We start from the raw sequence: 19759 nt of genomic DNA, 5'->3' as shown, positions 1-19759 counted from the left end.
GCTTGTCATTGTTGATAGACAACAATACGTTTTTCACCTCTATCACACAGTTACTTTACCGAATTCAAAATTACACTGCTTGTCTTTCATAATTTGGTCAGTTATATACTCAGATGTGTAGGTTCAGTGTTTGTTGCTAATTTTGCCAATTATAAAAGTAGTTGGCAATATCAGTGGGTTTTGTGATGAATGAGCCATATGATTCAATGAATGATGGAGCTGAGTTTGCCTTTTTGCTCAAAATTGAATTTTACGATCATTCTTTATATAATTGATCTTTGTTTCATAGTGTAGTTTCTTTTTCTTTTTGTTCTGTTTAGTCACATGATTTCTCGATTTGCAGTACTTGTGCCAATCGGTTGTGCAGCCAGACTTATTTTCCATTCCTTTTGCCTCATCCCTCTCAACCATAACATTTTTCAATTTCTCATCAATTCAAGGGGATATAACAGTTTTTACAGTAATTTTCTTAATGGGGGCTTATTAGTAACTGAAATAAGCAATTTCATAAGTGTCAAGTGCAGCGTCTGGTTGCTCCTCATTACACACCACGGACCAACAACTATTCTTTACATCGTCAACATAAGAATCACTACAAATCCTCTTGTATGACCTCTTATACACAATATTAGGTACAGCATTTGAAACGGTGGTTTTCCAACATATGGCTACTAACTATATTGTGATCACTACAGCTGATGGATTTGGATACTGCTTTACATCAGATTTCTGCAGCATTAGTAGGTGTGATCAATACATTAACGTACACATAGAGCTAACATGAATCAAATTCATGTCAATCCCTCATGGCTCAAAGTGGAGGTGAGATTGACTTCATCATTACTTGTTTTTGTAAGAAGTATTGACATGTTGAATTCTGTTTAAACTACTGGCACACGGCTCAGACAGCCATGCATACCCCACAATACATGCCACCAGAGGTCTCTTCACAGTCCTCAATTCCAGAACAAACAATGGGAGGCACACAGTACTACATAGAGCCATGGTTCCATTGAACTCTATTCCACATCAGGTAACTGATGCAAGTAGAAAAATATTTAAACAACAACAGGTTAAAAAATACACCTGCAGGGACTGTGAAGAGACATACACATGCATACCAACACACATATAACATACACAGATATAATACACACACTTACACCTGGATAATATGTAGTAGTAGAGTAGTGGTCTGAGGACACATACTTAATGTATTGTGAAATCTGTTTTAAAATGTATTTTAATGTTTACAATTTATATTACTGCCTTAATTTTAACGGAACCCCAGGAAGAGTAGCCTTGGTAGCAGCTAATGGGGTATTACTGCCTTAATTTTAACGGATCCCCAGGAAGAGTAGCCTTGGTAGCAGCTAATGGGGTATTACTGCCTTAATTTTAACGGATCCCCAGGAAGAGTAGCCTTGGTAGCAGCTAATGGGGTATTACTGCCTTAATTTTAACGGATCCCCAGGAAGAGTAGCCTTGGTAGCAGCTAATGGGGATCCTGGAAGGCCTTGGTAGCAGCTAATGGGGATCCTGGAAGGCCTTGGTATCCTGGAAGGCCTTGGTATCCTGGAAGGCCTTGGTAGCAGCTAATGGGTATCCTGGAAGGCCTTGGTATCCTGGAAGGCCTTGGTATCCTGGAAGGCCTTGGTATCCTGGAAGGCCTTGGTATCCTGGAAGGCCTTGGTAGCAGCTAATGGGGATCCATAGCAAATACAAATAAGTTTGATTTTAGCGCTATCCACTATTGGGACTCAAGAGTGATGCAGCTGTCTAAGGCACCGCATCTCAGCACTAGAGGCATCACTACAGACCCTGGATTCGTTCCCGGGCTGTATCACAACCGGCCGTAAATCGGGAGTCCCATAGGGTGGCGCACAATTTTGCCCAGCGTCGTTAGGGTAGGGTTTGGCCGGGGTAGGGTTTGGCCGGGGTAGGGTTTGGCCGGGGTAGGGTAGGTTTTGGCCGGGGTAGGGTAGGGTTTGGCCGGGGTAGGGTTTGGCCGGGGTAGGGTTTGGCCGGGGTGGGGTAGGGTTTGGCCGGGGTACGGTTTGGCCGGGGTAGGGTAGGGTTTGGCCGGGGTAGGGTTTGGCCGGGGTAGGGCAGGGTTTGGCCGGGGTACGGTTTGGCCGGGGTAGGGTAGGGTTTGGCCGGGGTAGGGTAGGGTTTGGCCGGGGCAGGGTTTGGCCATCATCATAAAATAAGAATTTGACACCGACTTGCTTAGTTAAATACAAAAATAAAATAAACCACTGTGTTCAGATGGAATAAGGTTGAGTCTTACTCTCTAAGCAGCTGGAGTGGTATTCCAGGAAGAACTTGGTCTTGGACTTTGTCATGAGGGTGGCAACGCAGTTCATGAACTTGATCCCACCCTGAGACACCCTGCTGGGATCTGGAAAGAAAGATTTTAAAAAAGACCATTTGAAAGGCAGTTGTCTTGTCCATAATGTTTGACTAGGAAAACAGTAGAAAGAACTTCTTAGGAGTCAGATAATTTCTAACATCAGATGTAATGGGCTGTGTTTAAACATGCAGCCCAATTCTGATATTTTTTTCCCCCACTAATTGGTATTTTTGACAAATCTCATCAGATCTTTTTTCTGAGCTGATTGGATTTGTAAAAAATAAAAAATAAATTGGTCTGACTGTGTGATCACAGTCATTAGTCACACAGTCGGCATGGTGTAGCTGTCTAGTGAAGTTAGAAACTGTACCGTGCTTGGAGACAAACTGCGATGCCACTCCAACTTCAAATGTGGAGAAAACTGGAGAGTGGTCACTGGTCATGATGTCATTGGTACACCCTGCAAAAGAGGTTTGCCTAATGATATAATTGGTAATAACATTAGCTAAATTGAAACATATATTTTAATTGGTTATTGCAATGAATCAATGAATCAATTATCATGGCAGTAGTCTCACCGTATGACTGACAGAACACATGCACCAAGGGGTAGGACCTCCGTAGAACACGATCACACCATGATGGTAGATTGTATTTAGTCTGTGAGGGAGAAAAATGTAAATAGTGAACTTTTAATATCAGTCTTTCAGAAATTCAGTATCTAGTATCTTCAAATCGGGGTTTCAGAGACCCTGTTGTGGTGGCTGTGAGCACACGCTGGTGCGGCAGGGTAGCCTAGTGGTCAGAGCGTTGGACTAATAACCGAAAGGTTGCAAGATCAAATCCCAGAGCTGACCCACTGTTCTTAGGCCGTCATTTTAAATAAGGATTTGTTCTTAACTGACTTGCCTAGTTAAACAAAAAAAAGACTGGAGTCCCCAGCTACGATGAGATATGGAACTGCTGTTTAGAGGCTGAACATTCAACCACAGGATTAGGTCATCATTGTAACCATTTTCCAACATGGACAAAACTTATGTGAAATATGTTGAATTTGTACCTTTGAAACAATGTCAGATCATCGTTATATCCACTCTAAAAACCAAAATAATAGGTTGGGCAGCACCTCCTACTGGAGAGTCGATCTATCTACAGCACCTCCTACTGGAGAGTCGATCTCTACAGCACCTCCTACTGGAGAGTCGATCTCTCTACAGCACCTCCTACTGGAGAGTCGATCTCTCTACAGCACCTCCTACTGGAGAGTCGATCTCTCTACAGCACCTCCTACTGGAGAGTCGATCTCTCTACAGCACCTCCTACTGGAGAGTGGATCTATATACAGCACCTCCTACTGGAGAGTGGATCTATATACAGCACCTCCTACTGCACCTCCTACTGGAGTGGATCTATCTACAGCACCTCCTACTGGAGAGTGGATCTATCTACAGCACCTCCTACTGGAGAGTGGATCTATCTACAGCACCTCCTACTGGAGAGTGGATCTATCTACAGCACCTCCTACTGGAGAGTGGATCTATCTACAGCACCTCCTACTGGAGAGTGGATCTATCTACAGCACCTCCTACTATCTACAGCACCTCCTACTGGAGAGTGGATCTATCTACAGCACCTCCTACTGGAGAGTGGATCTATCTACAGCACCTCCTACTGGAGAGTGGATCTATCTACAGCACCTCCTACTGGAGAGTGGATCTATCTACAGCACCTCCTACTGGAGAGTGGATCTATCTACAGCACCTCCTACTGGAGAGTGGATCTATCTACTATCCCTTTAGTCTCCCATCCAGGGTTGTAACTAAGACCAGCCCTGCTTAGCTTTGATAGTTATCCCTGACTACTACCAATATGCTATCATGAGATATATTACTGAGAGATCCCTTAATAACTCAATTTGATTTAGTCATATTCTTTAACTTAGACTTTTTGGTTGAGATGGAGACGTGAATCTAACATATCAATTATTAATTTGTAGACAAACTGGTATTAAAGCCAGACTATGTCAATGGCACAAACATTAAATCTTCAAATGTTGATATTTGGTTGTGTTGACAATCAAATCACTTTTACAATACAGTATATAGCCTATTAACTTGTTGACAAGTTATATGTAGGATTAAACCAGTGTGCTAAAATGCAAACATCCATTAGATACATCTAACTTTAAATGTTGATATTTGGTTGCATTGCCAACCAAACACAATTCAATATTACTTTTGTAATATTACATATAATCCTACAAACTAACGTAAAAGTTTTTTCAACCTGAGTAGCACATGCATGGCCACATTTTAAGGTTGCTGTATAAATGTCTTATGTAATCCTAGAAAGTGATAATAAGTGTGTATGTTCAAGATAGCATGCAAAGGTCGCAGGTCTGTGGAGATCTTCACAATTGCTGTAATAGTCTTTACAGAATCTCCAACATCATTGATCACTTTTGCACTTTTAATGTAATCTTAACTGCAATCCAGGTCATTTGGTTCTGCTATGAGATGAAGACCACCTGTAAATAGCCCATCTGTAAATAGCACACCCAACTACCTCATCCCCATATTGTTACTTATCCTCTTGCTCTTTTGCACCCCAGTATCTCTACTTGCACATCATCATCTACACATCTATCACTCCAGTGTTAATGGCTAAATTGTAATTATTTCGCCACTATGGCCTATTTATTGCCTTACCTCCTTACTACATTTGTACACACTGTATACAGATGTTCTATTGTGTTATTGACTGTACGTTTGTTTATGTGTAACTCTGTGTTGTTGTTTGTGTCACACTGCTTTGCTTTATCTTGGTCCAGGTCACAGTTGTAAATGAGAACTTGTTCTTAACTGGCCTACCTGGTTAAATAAAGGTGTTCTCAACTAGCCTACCTGGTTAAATAAAGGTGTTCTCAACTAGCCTACCTGGTTAAATAAAGGTGTTCTTAACTAGCCTACCTGGTTAAATAAAGGTGTTCTCAACTAGCCTACCTGGTTAAATAAAGGTGTTCTCAACTAGCCTACCTGGTTAAATAAAGGTGTTCTCAACTAGCCTACCTGGTTAAATAAAGGTGTTCTCAACTAGCCTACCTGGTTAAATAAAGGTGTTCTTAACTGGCCTACCTGGTTAAATAAAGGTGTTCTCAACTAGCCTACCTGGTTAAATAAAGGTGTTCTTAACTGGCCTACCTGGTTAAATAAAGGTGTTCTTAACTGGCCTACCTGGTTAAATAAAGGTGTTCTTAACTGGCCAACCTGGTTAAATAAAGGTGTTCTCAACTAGCCTACCTGGTTAAATAAAGGTGTTCTCAACTAGCCTACCTGGTTAAATAAAGGTGTTCTCAACTGGCCTACCTGGTTAAATAAAGGTGTTCTTAACTGGCCAACCTGGTTAAATAAAGGTGTTCACAACTAGCCTACCTGGTTAAATAAAGGTGTTCTCAACTAGCCTACCTGGTTAAATAAAGGTGTTCTCAACTAGCCTACCTGGTTAAATAAAGGTGTTCTCAACTAGCCTACCTGGTTAAATAAAGGTGTTCTCAACTGGCCTACCTGGTTAAATAAAGGTGTTCTCAACTGGCCTACCTGGTTAAATAAAGGTGTTCTCAACTGGCCTACCTGGTTAAATAAAGGTGTTCTCAACTTAACTAGCCTACCTGGTTAAATAAAGGTGTTCTCAACTAGCCTACCTGGTTAAATAAAGGTGTTCTCAACTAGCCTACCTGGTTAAATAAAGGTGTTCTTAACTAGCCTACCTGGTTAAATAAAGGTGTTCTCAACTGGCCTACCTGGTTAAATAAAGGTGTTCTTAACTGGCCTACCTGGTTAAATAAAGGTGTTCTCAACTGGCCTACCTGGTTAAATAAAGGTGTTCTCAACTAGCCTACCTGGTTAAATAAAGGTGTTCTCAACTAGCCTACCTGGTTAAATAAAGGTGTTCTCAACTAGCCTACCTGGTTAAATAAAGGTGTTCTTAACTAGCCTACCTGGTTAAATAAAGGTGTTCTTAACTGGCCTACCTGGTTAAATAAAGGTGTTCTTAACTGGCCTACCTGGTTAAATAAAGGTGTTCTCAACTAGCCTACCTGGTTAAATAAAGGTGTTCTCAACTGGCCTACCTGGTTAAATAAAGGTGTTCTCAACTAGCCTACCTGGTTAAATAAAGGTGTTCTCAACTAGCCTACCTGGTTAAATAAAGGTGTTCTCAACTGGCCTACCTGGTTAAATAAAGGTGTTCTTAACTGGCCTACCTGGTTAAATAAATAAAATACATTTAAAAAAATAACACCATTTGAACTTTTCTTTTAAATGTTTGAAAGCACAGTGACAATACATTTAGATGATAACTAAACCCCAAAATCAGACATTGTTTTTCCATTGGAATTTGACTCTGCTTGTAGATGGTTGAAAGCATTGTGACACATTTCAACAAACTTCTAGCAGTCTTTTTTCAATGGATGAATAAATAGTTTAAATACTACCCACATTTCCACGTTAAAATGGTGCCCAATGGGATCTGAGAAAACACCGTAAACCTACCCCTGTGGCTTTGGCCTTGGTGTAGGCATATCTCTCTCGTGTGTCTCTCTCGAAACGATACGTGGGCGCGAATGTGATCTCCTCCTCATCTGGAGATGAAATTAAACAACAGAGGTATCAAAGGTCAAGACAGGTTCTCAAACGCTTCATTTTGCACATTTTTAATGAGGAAGTGATGATGAAACGCTGGTAAATACCCATTAAATAGCTGGGAGTTTATAAACTCAAGCCAAAAATGAAACGGCCCTTTTTCAGTTCCCAGTCTTTCAAAGATAATTAGTAAAAATCCAAATAACTTCACAGATCTTCATTGCAAAAGGATTTAAACAGTTTCTCATGCTTGTTCAATGAACCATAAACAATTAATGAACATGCACCTGTGGAACAGTAGTTAAGACACAAACAGCTTACAGACGGTAGGCAATTAAGGTCGCATTTATGACAACTTAGGACACTAAAGAGGCCTTCTACTGACTCTGGAAAAGACCAAAAGAAAGATGCACAGGGTCCCTGCTGATCTGCGTGAACGTGCCTTAGGCATGCTGCAAGGAGGCATGAGGACTGCACCTGGCAACCTTGGTTAGCGCGCACTGCGCCCGGCCCGCCACAGGAGTCACTGGTGCACGATGAGACAAGGACATCCCTACCTGCCAAACCCTCCCTAACCCGGACGACGCTAGGCCAATTGTACGTCACCCCACGGACCTCCCGGTCGCGGCCGGTTACGACAGAGCCCGGGCACGAACCCAGAGTCTCTGATGGCACAGCTGGCGCTGCAGTACCCTTAACCACTGCGCCACCCGGGAGGAGGGAGGCCCGCAGTACAGAGCCCTTAACCACTGCGCCACCCGGGAGGAGTGTCGCCCCACATCGTAATTTTATTGATGACAACGAAAAACAACAAAATCAAAAACGAAAGCGCGCACACAGTTCTGTCAGGCGAAAAACACGAAACAGAAAACAAGATCCCACAAAACGCTAAAGGAAAATGACAACTTATGTGATACCCAATCAGAGACAACGATAGACAGGTGCCTCTGATTGGGAACCACACAAGGCCAAAAACAAAGAAATAGAAAACATAGACTTTCCCACCCAAGTCACACCCTGACCTAACCAAACATAGAGAATAAAAAGGATCAGGGCGTGACAGTAACCTGAAAACCAGCTGTTCTTGGCAGAGAAACTATCTTTGTTATTAGTGTATTAACAACCCCCTGTCTTTTCAAAAAGCTCTGACACTAAAAGTGCATTATCATAATTTTCACATCATTTTTTCCCCAATCTCATAGTGGATATAAAACATAGGTAAAATCTAGTTTTTGACTGTACTGCCCCTTTAAAATGTTGACACTTGATAGTGTAATGGCTGTTAAGCCTGCAATACCAACATACTGTAGATGTGTGCTAACTCTATCACGGTTGATTTTGTATGAAAATGTATGATGTTGCTAGTGGCCGTGTCTTACCATAGTGTAGGAACACCTTCTCTTCTCCTTTCTCAATGGTGAGCTGGTCTCTACACAGCAGTTCCTGGTACTGCTGCTGTTTGATCTTGGTCACAATGCTCTCGGCTTCCTGTTAAGGGAACACAATGCAAAGCAGCTGTTCTCTTTTTCCTGCTCGGTGACGTCATCAGCACACCACTGTCTCTTTTTAAATAGGGAATAGGAACTGCATGCTGGCTGTGTGTCCCAAATGGCACCAGGGCACGGGTCAAAAGTAGTGCACCAGATAAAGGTGCCAATTAGGATGCATTAGTCAAAAGTAGTGCACCAAATAAGGGCACCAATTATGATGCAAGTCGAAAGTAGTGCACCAAATAAGGGCGCCATTTTGGATGCATTGGTCAAAAGTAGTGCACCAGATAAGGCCGCCATTTTGGATGCATATGTCAAAAGTAGTGCACCAGATAAGGGCGCCATTTAGGATACGGCCACTGTTTCATGCACCAGGCGGTCTGTCCTCCACGTTCTGCTAACCAGTGGCCAAGTAACAACTTGTTCTCTGTTTCTTAACACATTCAAGAAGCACGTTGACAGAAATCATTAGTTGGTTACACTGACACTATTACACAAGGCAGGTTTCCATCCAACCTTTTCATGCGGGTAATGTAAATATATATTGGGTACATGGGAAGTTAACCGTAAAAAGGTTGTTTTTATGTGCACTATGTCACCACCATAGTCCTCTATCTGCAACAAGTCAATTGGATGGAAACACATCTATGTTGGGAAAAATACGGATAATTATTGTTTTTATGCTGATTTTAGAATATTTGTAAGAAAATCTGTCACTAATTGGATGGAAACCTAGCTACTGACATTAATTCCTCTCAATATTATATCCACTTTTTGCAATACTGCCATGATCTCAGTAAGAGAAGACTAAGTTGAGTGTTGTTGATACTGTAAGCAACCTTAACCCAACACTAACTTGTCAAAAGGTTTGGATCTCCTGGAGTAACGGTTAAGATGTTTGGGTTGGCGGCCGCTGGACCCTGGTTTGAGTCCCGGTTGGGCTACCCCCCCACCCCCCAGAATTAGCTACAATACAATCTCCCCATCCAATGGTAACTAACTGCTTAACTAAGTATAACTTACTGTGGATGGCAGTTCGATTCGATAATTCAGATCCCCAAACCAGAACAGATGAGTGAATCGATGTGTGATGTCAAAAGGATTCAGTTTCTTATCTCCAAGATTAAGAAAGCGTAGGATGCTGACGTAATTCTGGTTGCGTCTGGCAAGAGAACAAATGTTGAGGAATTAAATGTCTTGTTTCAAGATGAGAAATGGTGTTTTCTTTCCTCACGTTTAGCTATTTTTTTGTTGCAATATGCAGACTCACATCTTTATGCTTCTCTATTCATCAAACAGAAAATAATTCCATTCATTTGTATGGGTTAGATTTAGACAAAGGGGGGTCGTAGAGCAAAAACGGAGAGCAGCATCTTGTTCGTGAGGGTCTATCCTCTCTACAGTGGGGTCATAGTAGTTTGTTACCCAAACGGTTCAGATGCAACAGACAAACATGGGCATATCAGAATTATCGACTTCAGACAAGTCTCGTGGGGCTTGTGGGCGGGGGTGTTAGGGTTGGGGTTAGGGGGGTTAGGGGGTTTAGGGTTAGGGTTGGGGGGGGTAGGGCGGGGGGTCAAAGAGCAAAACGTAGAACACCATCGTGTTCACGAGAGTCTCCCCTGTCTATAGAGGGGTCAGATTAGTTCAGGTGCTGCAGAAGTTTTCGTGAGAATATCTATTTTCGGGATGTCTACTGGTCTGACAAACGGGTATCTCTACTGGTCTGACAAACAGCGCCGCAGCGCTGCCACTTTCCACCGCAGATGTGGAAGGGACGACATCGGAGGATGCAGTGGATTGAGACCCGTCCCATGTAAACAAACAGGTATCTCTACTGGTCTGACAAACAGGTATCTCTACTGGTCTGACAAACAGGTATCTCTACTGGTCTGACAAACAGGTATCTCTACTGGTCTGGTATCTCTACTGGTCTGGTATCTCTACGGGTCTGGTATCTCTACTGGTCTGACAAACAGGTATCTCTACTGGTCTGACAAACAGGTATCTCTACTGGTCTGGTATCTCTACTGGTCTGACAAACAGGTATCTCTACTGGTCTGACAAACAGGTATCTATCCTGGTCTGGTATCTCTACTGGTCTGACAAACAGGTATCTCTACTGGTCTGACAAACAGGTATCTCTACTGGTTTGACAAACAGGTATCTCTACTGGTCTGACAAACAGATATCTCTACTGGTCTGACAAACAGGTATCTCTACTGGTCTGGTATCTCTACTGGTCTGACAAACAGGTATCTCTACTGGTCTGGTATCTCTACTGGTCTGACAAACAGGTATCTCTACTGGTCTGACAAACAGGTATCTCTACTGGTCTGACAAACAGGTATTTCTACTGGTCTGACAAACAGGTATCTCTACTGGTCTGACAAACAGGTATCTCTGCTGGTTTGACAAACAGGTATCTCTACTGGTCTGGTATCTCTACTGGTCTGACAAACAGGTATCTCTACTGGTTTGACAAACAGGTATCTCTACTGGTTTGACAAACAAGTATCTCTACTGGTCTGACAAACAGGTATCTCTATTGTTTTAACTGACGGATTTAGATTGACCCACCGATGCGTCAATAGACTCTCGGGGGTTTTAAAACCTACTCAGCAGACAGACCACAAATAACATTCTAAACAATACTGGAGTGTAAACAGAAGAAAACTCCTAAGAGTTTAGATACATTTTGAGGAGATGTTAATTAAATGTACTGATATTGTGCCAGTGGAATACTTTCTTATTTTTTATTAAATCTTTTCATGTATTACTCAATGCAAGACAATTGAGAGGAGTTCTGGTCAGACATATGCCACGTTTAAATGGTCTGTTTTTATTTGGTCATTTTTAAATCCCAAAACTCACTGTACCTACTGAGATTTAGGTCTGTGAAAGTTAATACACTTTTTAATTTAACACCATTTAGCTTTTCTGGTTCCTAGGGGGTTCTGGGAAAACATGGAAATTGTCTACATTTGACACAGCTATTCGGTATGCTTTAGGATTTTTATATTCTGAAAATTATTTTTCAACTATTTTGTTTTGGTCCCTGCAGCTCACCTGATCTTCTTCTCACTGCCTGAGGTCAGGTGACTGTTGACGAAGCCAAAGGAAGTACCGTTGAACATGAAGGATACACCCACTGCACCCTTATTTCCTGGAAAAACAAAAATAAAATGGACGGATGTATCTTTGATCAAAGGGCCCGTTTCCCGGACACAGATTAAGGTTAGTCCTGGACTAAAAAGCTATTTCAAAGAGTATTCTGCATTGAGCAAGCTTTTGAATCAAGGACTAGCTATAATCTATGTCTGGGAGACAGTGAGTTGATGGGACTGCAGTGTGTTGATGGGACTGCAGTGAGCTGATGGGACTGCAGTGAGTTGATGGGACTGCAGTGAGCTGATGGGACTGCAGTGAGCTGATGGGACTGCAGTGAGTTGATGGGACTGCAGTGAGCTGATGGGACTGCAGTGAGTTGATGGGACTGCAGTGAGTTGATGGGACTGCAGTGAGCTGATGGGACTGCAGTGAGTTGATGGGACTGCAGTGAGCTGATGGGACTGCAGTGTGTTGATCGGACTGCAGTGAGCTGATGGGCCTGCAGTGAGCTGATGGGACTGCAGTGAGCTGATGGGACTGCAGTGAGTTGATGGGACTGCAGTGAGCTGATGGGACTGCAGTGAGTTGATGGGACTGCAGTGTGTTGATGGGACTGCAGTGAGTTGATGGGACTGCAGTGTGTTGATGGGACTGCAGTGTGTTGATGGGACTGCAGTGAGTTGATGGGACTGCAGTGAGTTGATGGGACTGCAGTGTGTTGATGGGACTGCAGTGAGTTGATGGGACTGCAGTGTGTTGATGGGACTGCAGTGTGTTGATGGGACTGCAGTGAGTTGATGGGACTGCAGTGTGTTGATGGGACTGCAGTGAGCTGATGGGACTGCAGTGAGTTGATGGGACTGCAGTGTGTGATGGGACTGCAGTGAGTTGATGGGACTGCAGTGAGTTGATGGGACTGCAGTGAGTTGATGGGACTGCAGTGAGTTGATGGGACTGCAGTGAGTTGATGGGACTGCAGTGTGTTGATGGGACTGCAGTGTGTTGATGGGACTGCAGTGAGTTGATGGGACTGCAGTGAGTTGATGGGACTGCAGTGTGTTGATGGGACTGCAGTGAGTTGATGGGACTGCAGTGAGTTGATGGGACTGCAGTGAGTTGATGGGACTGCAGTGAGTTGATGGGACTGCAGTGAGTTGATGGGACTGCAGTGAGTTGATGGGACTGCAGTGAGTTGATGGGACTGCAGTGTGTTGATGGGACTGCAGTGTGTTGATGGGACTGCAGTGAGTTGATGGGACTGCAGTGTGTTGATGGGACTGCAGTGTGTTGATGGGACTGCAGTGAGTTGATGGGACTGCAGTGTGTTGATGGGACTGCAGTGAGCTGATGGGACTGCAGTGAGTTGATGGGACTGCAGTGAGTTGATGGGGCTGCAGTGAGTTGATGGGACTGCAGTGTGTTGATGGGACTGCAGTGTGTTGATGGGACTGCAGTGAGCTGATGGGACTGCAGTGTGTTGATGGGACTGCAGTGAGCTGATGGGACTGCAGTGAGTTGATCGGACTTACCCAAAGCGTTGGCGATCCCTGTCTTGACGCTGTCTGAGAAGATGTGTGAGATTCTGTTCTCGTGCTCAGGCTTGGCTAGCACAACGATTCGGATGTTCCATAGGGTCTGGGTGGCTATCTGAACAAAATTAAAACACATAATAATGATACCTTGGCCATTCCTTATGGTCGACTCTATTACAATCTGACAAACTATATTTAAACAGGCCACTGTCATTTGTAATGTAACCCAAACTCAAACCAGTGTAGGAATAAGGAGATCCTTTAAGGGTGGGTTTACTGGACTCAGATTAAAGCCTTGTCCTACACTGAAGAGCTTGCTACATGGAGAATCTCTATTGAAAGTGCTCTTTAGTTCAGGTCCAGGCTTCATTTATTGTATGTCTGGGAGACTGAGATACTGGCTCTGAGTGTTGAGACTGAGACACTGGCTCTGAGTGTTGAGACTGAGACACTGGCTCTGAGTGTTGAGACTGAGACACTGGCTCTGAGTGTTGAGACTGAGACACTGGCTCTGAGTGTTGAGACACTGGCCCTATCTCAAATCCTCTTCCCTCAATTCCTCAAATCCTATCTCTTGCCTCCTCAACTGTACTGGAGGAGAACATCCAAGGTCCCTCCCCTCAGGCCTTCTTCTCCAATTGGTGCAAGGAATCATGAAAATACTAATTGAGATAGTAACTGACTTGTTTGAAGCTGATGTTGGTGGTTCCTCTCAAGGCACTTTTCAGTGTGTCTATCCACTCCTTCTCCCCCAGGGGATCTTCCTGAGTCCCGAACACATAGATGTCATGAGGAATGTGATCGGCCGTGTCGTCCCTGGTCTTGCCCTGACCCTTACACTGGAACCATGATGCTATGTTGTGTGGGGGGCTGGCGTTCCCTTGGGAGAGACAATGATAAATCAGTCAATCAATCAATATATTTTTTATTTCAAGTAGGAAATGTGTAGCTAGTTTGTTGAGTCATTCAGCAAAACAATTATCCACTGAGTTAAAAAAAAAACAGCAATATCGATATTGATCAATGGGTGATTCCATCTCAGCGTGGGCCCCAAAAATATTTTGGGTATCCGTGATTGTTCTGGCAATTCTCACATAGAAACATAATTGTGAGGAAGGATGTTTGACATCATTTTTTAAAACATTTGTTTCACAAAAAAAAAACGTAATTGATACAGACAATATCTTAAGAGTCATTATACTCCTTATGGTGTTCTCTATCCCATAGAGCCTAGCGGAGAGAGGATGCCCGTTGTCACAGTTCCAAGACCAGCCCTAAGTGTCTGGCTAATCCTACATCAATGACGTGGCTGGATCTCAAAACTGAACCTGGATCAGCGTTAACTAGCAATGATATCCTTCGCCACCGTCGTCTTTTCGACAGATATCTCGAACCCGTCATGACGATTCAACAAAACAATCAATCATTTTCAAGTTTCTTTACAGCAAATTTCTTAGTTACATGATTGTATAACTAGCAAAGGAGTATTGAAATTGAGAGTGCAGTAATGAGGAAGTTTGGCAATGAGGAGGAAAACTAGCATAGTTCAGCTAGCCAGCTAGTTTAGCCAAGGGAAACCGGGGGAAACGAGCTCGGGCCTCGTGGTTGTGCGCCCATGTAGGAGACATAATGTCGTTTTTATGCCCGACTTCAGGAGTTGGTGGCAAAAAGTTTGATTTACCAATTCAGAGACTGAAACGAATACATCAGATGATTTCTATTTAAGGACAATGAATCGATATAAAGTACAATCCCGAGATCAGCTGTAAAACAAATCTTCAAATGATGTTTGAAGTGAACCCTGAAAATAGAAAATGAAGGGTGAAGTCACTTCCCTCCTTACCATTCTATAGGGTCTTACAGGAAGCACCTTACCATTCTATAGGGACTTACAGGAAGCACCTTACCATTCTATAGGGACTTACAGGAAGCACCTTACCATTCTATAGGGTCTTACAGGAAGCACCTTACCATTCTATAGGGTCTTACAGGAAGCACCTTACCATTCTATAGGGTCTTACAGGAAGCACCTTACCATTCTATAGGGTCTTACAGGAAGCACCTTACCATTCTATAGGGTCTTACAGGAAGCACCTTACCATTCTATAGGGTCTTACAGGAAGCACCTTACCATTCTATAGGGTCTTACAGGAAGCACCTTACCATTCTATAGGGTCTTACAGGAAGCACCTTACCATTCTATAGGGTCTTACAGGAAGCACCTTACCATTCTATAGGGACTTACAGGAAGCACCTTAACATTCTATAGGGACTTACAGGAAGCATGTAGCTTCAAATGACCAGTTTCATCATGATTTTCCCCCCAAAAATGGTTTGTGATACAAATGTAAAAAAGCATATTAAATATCTTCCCTCTCAAAAACATTTTCGGGCCACGCTGGTGTGGAATCAGAATCACCCCAATAGAGTATTTATTAGAAACCAACTATAACACTATGTAAAATGTTCTATCTATTCTAGGTAAAGGTAGACATTGAAGGCAGCCATTTTACCCATATTCCAGGTGCCAACGAATACAGTGATCATATCTGGCTCAGGCTTGTCTGAGTGTTTGTTCTTCATCTGCTGAAGGAGTTGACAGAACCCCTCTCTTTTCTGGTGACACACAGACAGACGTCAGAGGGACACCATACAGGTAACATGAAAACGTAGCACCAAATAACTTTGGAGGTCTTTACCTTGGTGTCGTCGAAGACAAACTCTTTCCTCAGAGTTTTCTCCTTCTCTGTTTCCACCATGATCACCAGCTTGGCAACCTTCTGGGATTTCACCAGCTGTAAGACTTGACATGACATAGATTAGACCTACATCAACTGGTGTCTTTGATTGTCTCCCAAATGATACTACTAAGTAGAATACTATATAGGGAATTAGGTGCCATTTGGGACAAAGATTTAGATACAATACAGAATGTAAAATATAATTACAATTCTCTTGGATTTGATCATGAATAGAGTACTTACTTTTATTGTGAACAAAGTATTTGTCTTCTGGCCCGTCTTTAGATTTCTTGAAGTAGATCTTCCCAGTTTCCACATCCACCTTGAGGAACATCTTGGTTGTGAGACCAAGCAACTCTGATTTGACCTGCAAAGAAGACCACGACCTCACAAGTTCACAAAAGGAACCTGTCCTTGTGCAATTAAACCGTGCAAAGATAATTTGAAGAGATTCGTTCCAAAACGTTACATCCACAAATTTTTGCACATTTTGTTTTAATTTTTACAAAAATCTGAAATAATTCCTACGGGTACCTTCGTGTGTAAAATATGACTGTTCCCATATGTTTTATTTATATGTTTAATGTGTATTAAAATGGGGTTGGTTGTTCGTATCCTGTGATATGGTTGTTTAATGTGTATTAAAATGGGGTTGGTTGTTCGTATCCTGTGATATGGTTGTTTATTGTGTATTAAAATGGGGTTGGTTGTTCGTATCCTGTGATATGGTTGTTTAATGTGTATTAAAATGGGGTTGGTTGTTCGTATCCTGTGATATGGTTGTTTAATGTGTATTAAAATGGGGTTGGTTGTTCGTATCCTGTGATATGGTTGTTTAATGTGTATTAAAATGGGGTTGGTTGTTCGTATCCTGTGATATGGTTGTTTAATGTGTATTAAAATGGGGTTGGTTGTTCGTATCCTGTGATATGGTTGTTTAATGTGTATTAAAATGGGGTTGGTTGTTCGTATCCTGTGATATGGTTGTTTATTGTGTATTAAAATGGGGTTGGTTGTTCCTGTATCCTGTGATATGGTTGTTTATTGTGTATTAAAATGGGGTTGGTTGTTCGTATCCTGTGATATGGTTGTTTAATGTGTATTAAAATGGGGTTGGTTGTTCGTATCCTGTGATATGGTTGTTTATTGTGTATTAAAATGGGGTTGGTTGTTCGTATCCTGTGATATGGTTGTTTATTGTGTATTAAAATGGGGTTGGTTGTTCGTATCCTGTGATATGGTTGTTTATTGTGTATTAAAATGGGGTTGGTTGTTCGTATCCTGTGATATGGTTGTTTAATGTGTATTAAAATGGGGTTGGTTGTTCGTATCCTGTGATATGGTTGTTTATTGTGTATTAAAATGGGGTTGGTTGTTCGTATCCTGTGATATGGTTGTTTAATGTGTATTAAAATGGGGTTGGTTGTTCGTATCCTGTGATATGGTTGTTTAATGTGTATTAAAATGGGGTTGGTTGTTCGTATCCTGTGATATGGTTGTTTATTGTGTATTAAAATGGGGTTGGTTGTTCGTATCCTGTGATATGGTTGTTTAATGTGTATTAAAATGGGGTTGGTTGTTCGTATCCTGTGATATGGTTGTTTATTGTGTATTAAAATGGGGTTGGATGTTCGTATCCTGTGATATGGTTGTTTAATGTGTATTAAAATGGGGTTGGTTGTTCGTATCCTGTGATATGGTTGTTTATTGTGTATTAAAATGGGGTTGGTTGTTCGTATCCTGTGATATGGTTGTTTAATGTGTATTAAAATGGGGTTGGTTGTTCGTATCCTGTGATATGGTTGTTTATTGTGTATTAAAATGGGGTTGGTTGTTCGTATCCTGTGATATGGTTGTTTAATGTGTATTAAAATGGGGTTGGTTGTTCGTATCCTGTGATATGGTTGTTTATTGTGTATTAAAATGGGGTTGGTTGTTCGTATCCTGTGATATGGTTGTTTAATGTGTATTAAAATGGGGTTGGTTGTTCGTATCCTGTGATATGGTTGTTTAATGTGTATTAAAATGGGGTTGGTTGTTCGTATCCTGTGATATGGTTGTTTAATGTGTATTAAAATGGGGTTGGTTGTTCGTATCCTGTGATATGGTTGTTTATTGTGTATTAAAATGGGGTTGGTTGTTCGTATCCTGTGATATGGTTGTTTAATGTGTGTTAAAATGGGGTTGGTTGTTCGTATCCTGTGATATGGTTGTTTAATGTGTATTAAAATGGGTTTGGTTGTTCGTATCCTGTGATATGGTTGTTTAATGTGTATTAAAATGGGGTTGGTTGTTTGTATCCTGTGATATGGTTGTTTATTGTGTATTAAAATGGGGTTGGTTGTTCGTATCCTGTGATATGGTTGTTTAATGTGTATTAAAATGGGGTTGGTTGTTCGTATCCTGTGATATGGTTGTTTAAAAATGTGTATTAAAATGGGGTTGGTTGTTCGTATCCTGTGATATGGTTGTTTATTGTGTATTAAAATGGGGTTGGTTGTTCGTATCCTGTGATATGGTTGTTTAATGTGTATTAAAATGGGGTTGGTTGTTCGTATCCTGTGATATGGTTGTTTAATGTGTATTAAAATGGGGTTGGTTGTTCGTATCCTGTGATATGGTTGTTTATTGTGTATTAAAATGGGGTTGGTTGTTCGTATCCTGTGATATGGTTGTTTAATGTGTATTAAAATGGGGTTGGTTGTTCGTATCCTGTGATATGGTTGTTTAATGTGTATTAAAATGGGGTTGGTTGTTCGTATCCTGTGATATGGTTGTTTAATGTGTATTAAAATGGGGTTGGTTGTTCGTATCCTGTGATATGGTTGTGTGGTCTAGCTATCTTCAGATGAATGAACTGTAAGTCGCTCTGGATAAGAGAATCTGCTGAAAATACTCAAATGTTAAATGTAAATATTTTACATACAGATCTCATATTACTGTATTGATTAATTTTAGAAAAACGATATATATTTATATATATATAGAGAGAGAGAACTGTACAAATGATTTGTTACATCAGTGTATATATATAAATATATATAAATATATATTGTTTTTCTAAAATTAATCAATACAGTAATATGAGTATGTATGTAAAATATTTACATATATATATATATATATATATATATATATATATACACTGATGTAACAAATCATTTGTACAGTTCTTTAAATAAATAAAAAATTGTCACATGACTGTGTAAAACCTAGCAGTACTACTTATTCCTCTGAGAGTGAGGCGGATATTTAGCATTTAGCAGTAAAACATGATTATTTGTCTCTCTGAAATTAAACCATCAAGTGATTCTATTTTAAACAAATACATGTCTGTCATTGAACAACCCCCATGCCATGATTAGATAGTGAACAACCCCATGCCATGATTAGATAGTGAACAACCCCATGCCATGATTAGATAGTGAACAACCCCATGCCATGATTAGATAGTGAACAACCCCATGATTAGATAGTGAACAACCCCATGCCATGATTAGATAGTGAACAACCCCATGATTAGATAGTGAACAACCCCATGCCATGATTAGATAGTGAACAACCCCATGCCATGATTAGATAGTGAACAACCCCATGCCATGATTAGATAGTGAACAACCCCATGATTAGATAGTGAACAACCCCATGCCATGATTAGATAGTGAACAACCCCATGATTAGATAGTGAACAACGCCATGATTAGATAGTGAACAACCCCATGATTAGATAGTGAACAACCCCATGCCATGATTAGATAGTGAACAACCCCATGATTAGATAGTGAACAACCCCATGATTAGATAGTGAACAACCCCATGCCATGATTAGATAGTGAACAACCCCATGATTAGATAGTGAACAACCCCATGATTCGATAGTGAACAACCCCAT

The 19759-nt window shown here is 41.4% G+C and overlaps 1 protein-coding gene across 2 annotated transcripts in view; it reads right to left on the bottom strand.

Annotated features, from left to right (window-relative positions):
* The window catches only part of LOC115125771 (phosphatidylinositol 3,4,5-trisphosphate 5-phosphatase 1-like), a 76220-nt gene that overhangs the window by 12304 nt on the left and 44157 nt on the right, over positions 1-19759 (bottom strand). For both annotated transcript variants that reach the window (XM_065009357.1, XM_065009358.1), the window contains exons 9-20: positions 16111-16234; positions 15826-15929; positions 15640-15742; positions 13810-14006; positions 13124-13241; positions 11553-11649; positions 9507-9645; positions 8373-8481; positions 6904-6992; positions 2932-3013; positions 2724-2813; positions 2291-2401 (exon numbers count right to left, since the gene is read on the bottom strand). In XM_065009357.1, coding sequence (XP_064865429.1) covers positions 2291-2401; positions 2724-2813; positions 2932-3013; positions 6904-6992; positions 8373-8481; positions 9507-9645; positions 11553-11649; positions 13124-13241; positions 13810-14006; positions 15640-15742; positions 15826-15929; positions 16111-16234 — 1363 coding nt within the window. The remainder of the gene's footprint in view (positions 1-2290; positions 2402-2723; positions 2814-2931; positions 3014-6903; positions 6993-8372; positions 8482-9506; positions 9646-11552; positions 11650-13123; positions 13242-13809; positions 14007-15639; positions 15743-15825; positions 15930-16110; positions 16235-19759) is intronic.

Source organism: Oncorhynchus nerka, linkage group LG24, assembly GCF_034236695.1.
Source record: "Oncorhynchus nerka isolate Pitt River linkage group LG24, Oner_Uvic_2.0, whole genome shotgun sequence".
In the NCBI taxonomy this organism is placed as follows: Eukaryota; Metazoa; Chordata; class Actinopteri; order Salmoniformes; family Salmonidae; genus Oncorhynchus; species Oncorhynchus nerka.
This window is presented reverse-complemented; position numbering and strand designations above follow the sequence as displayed.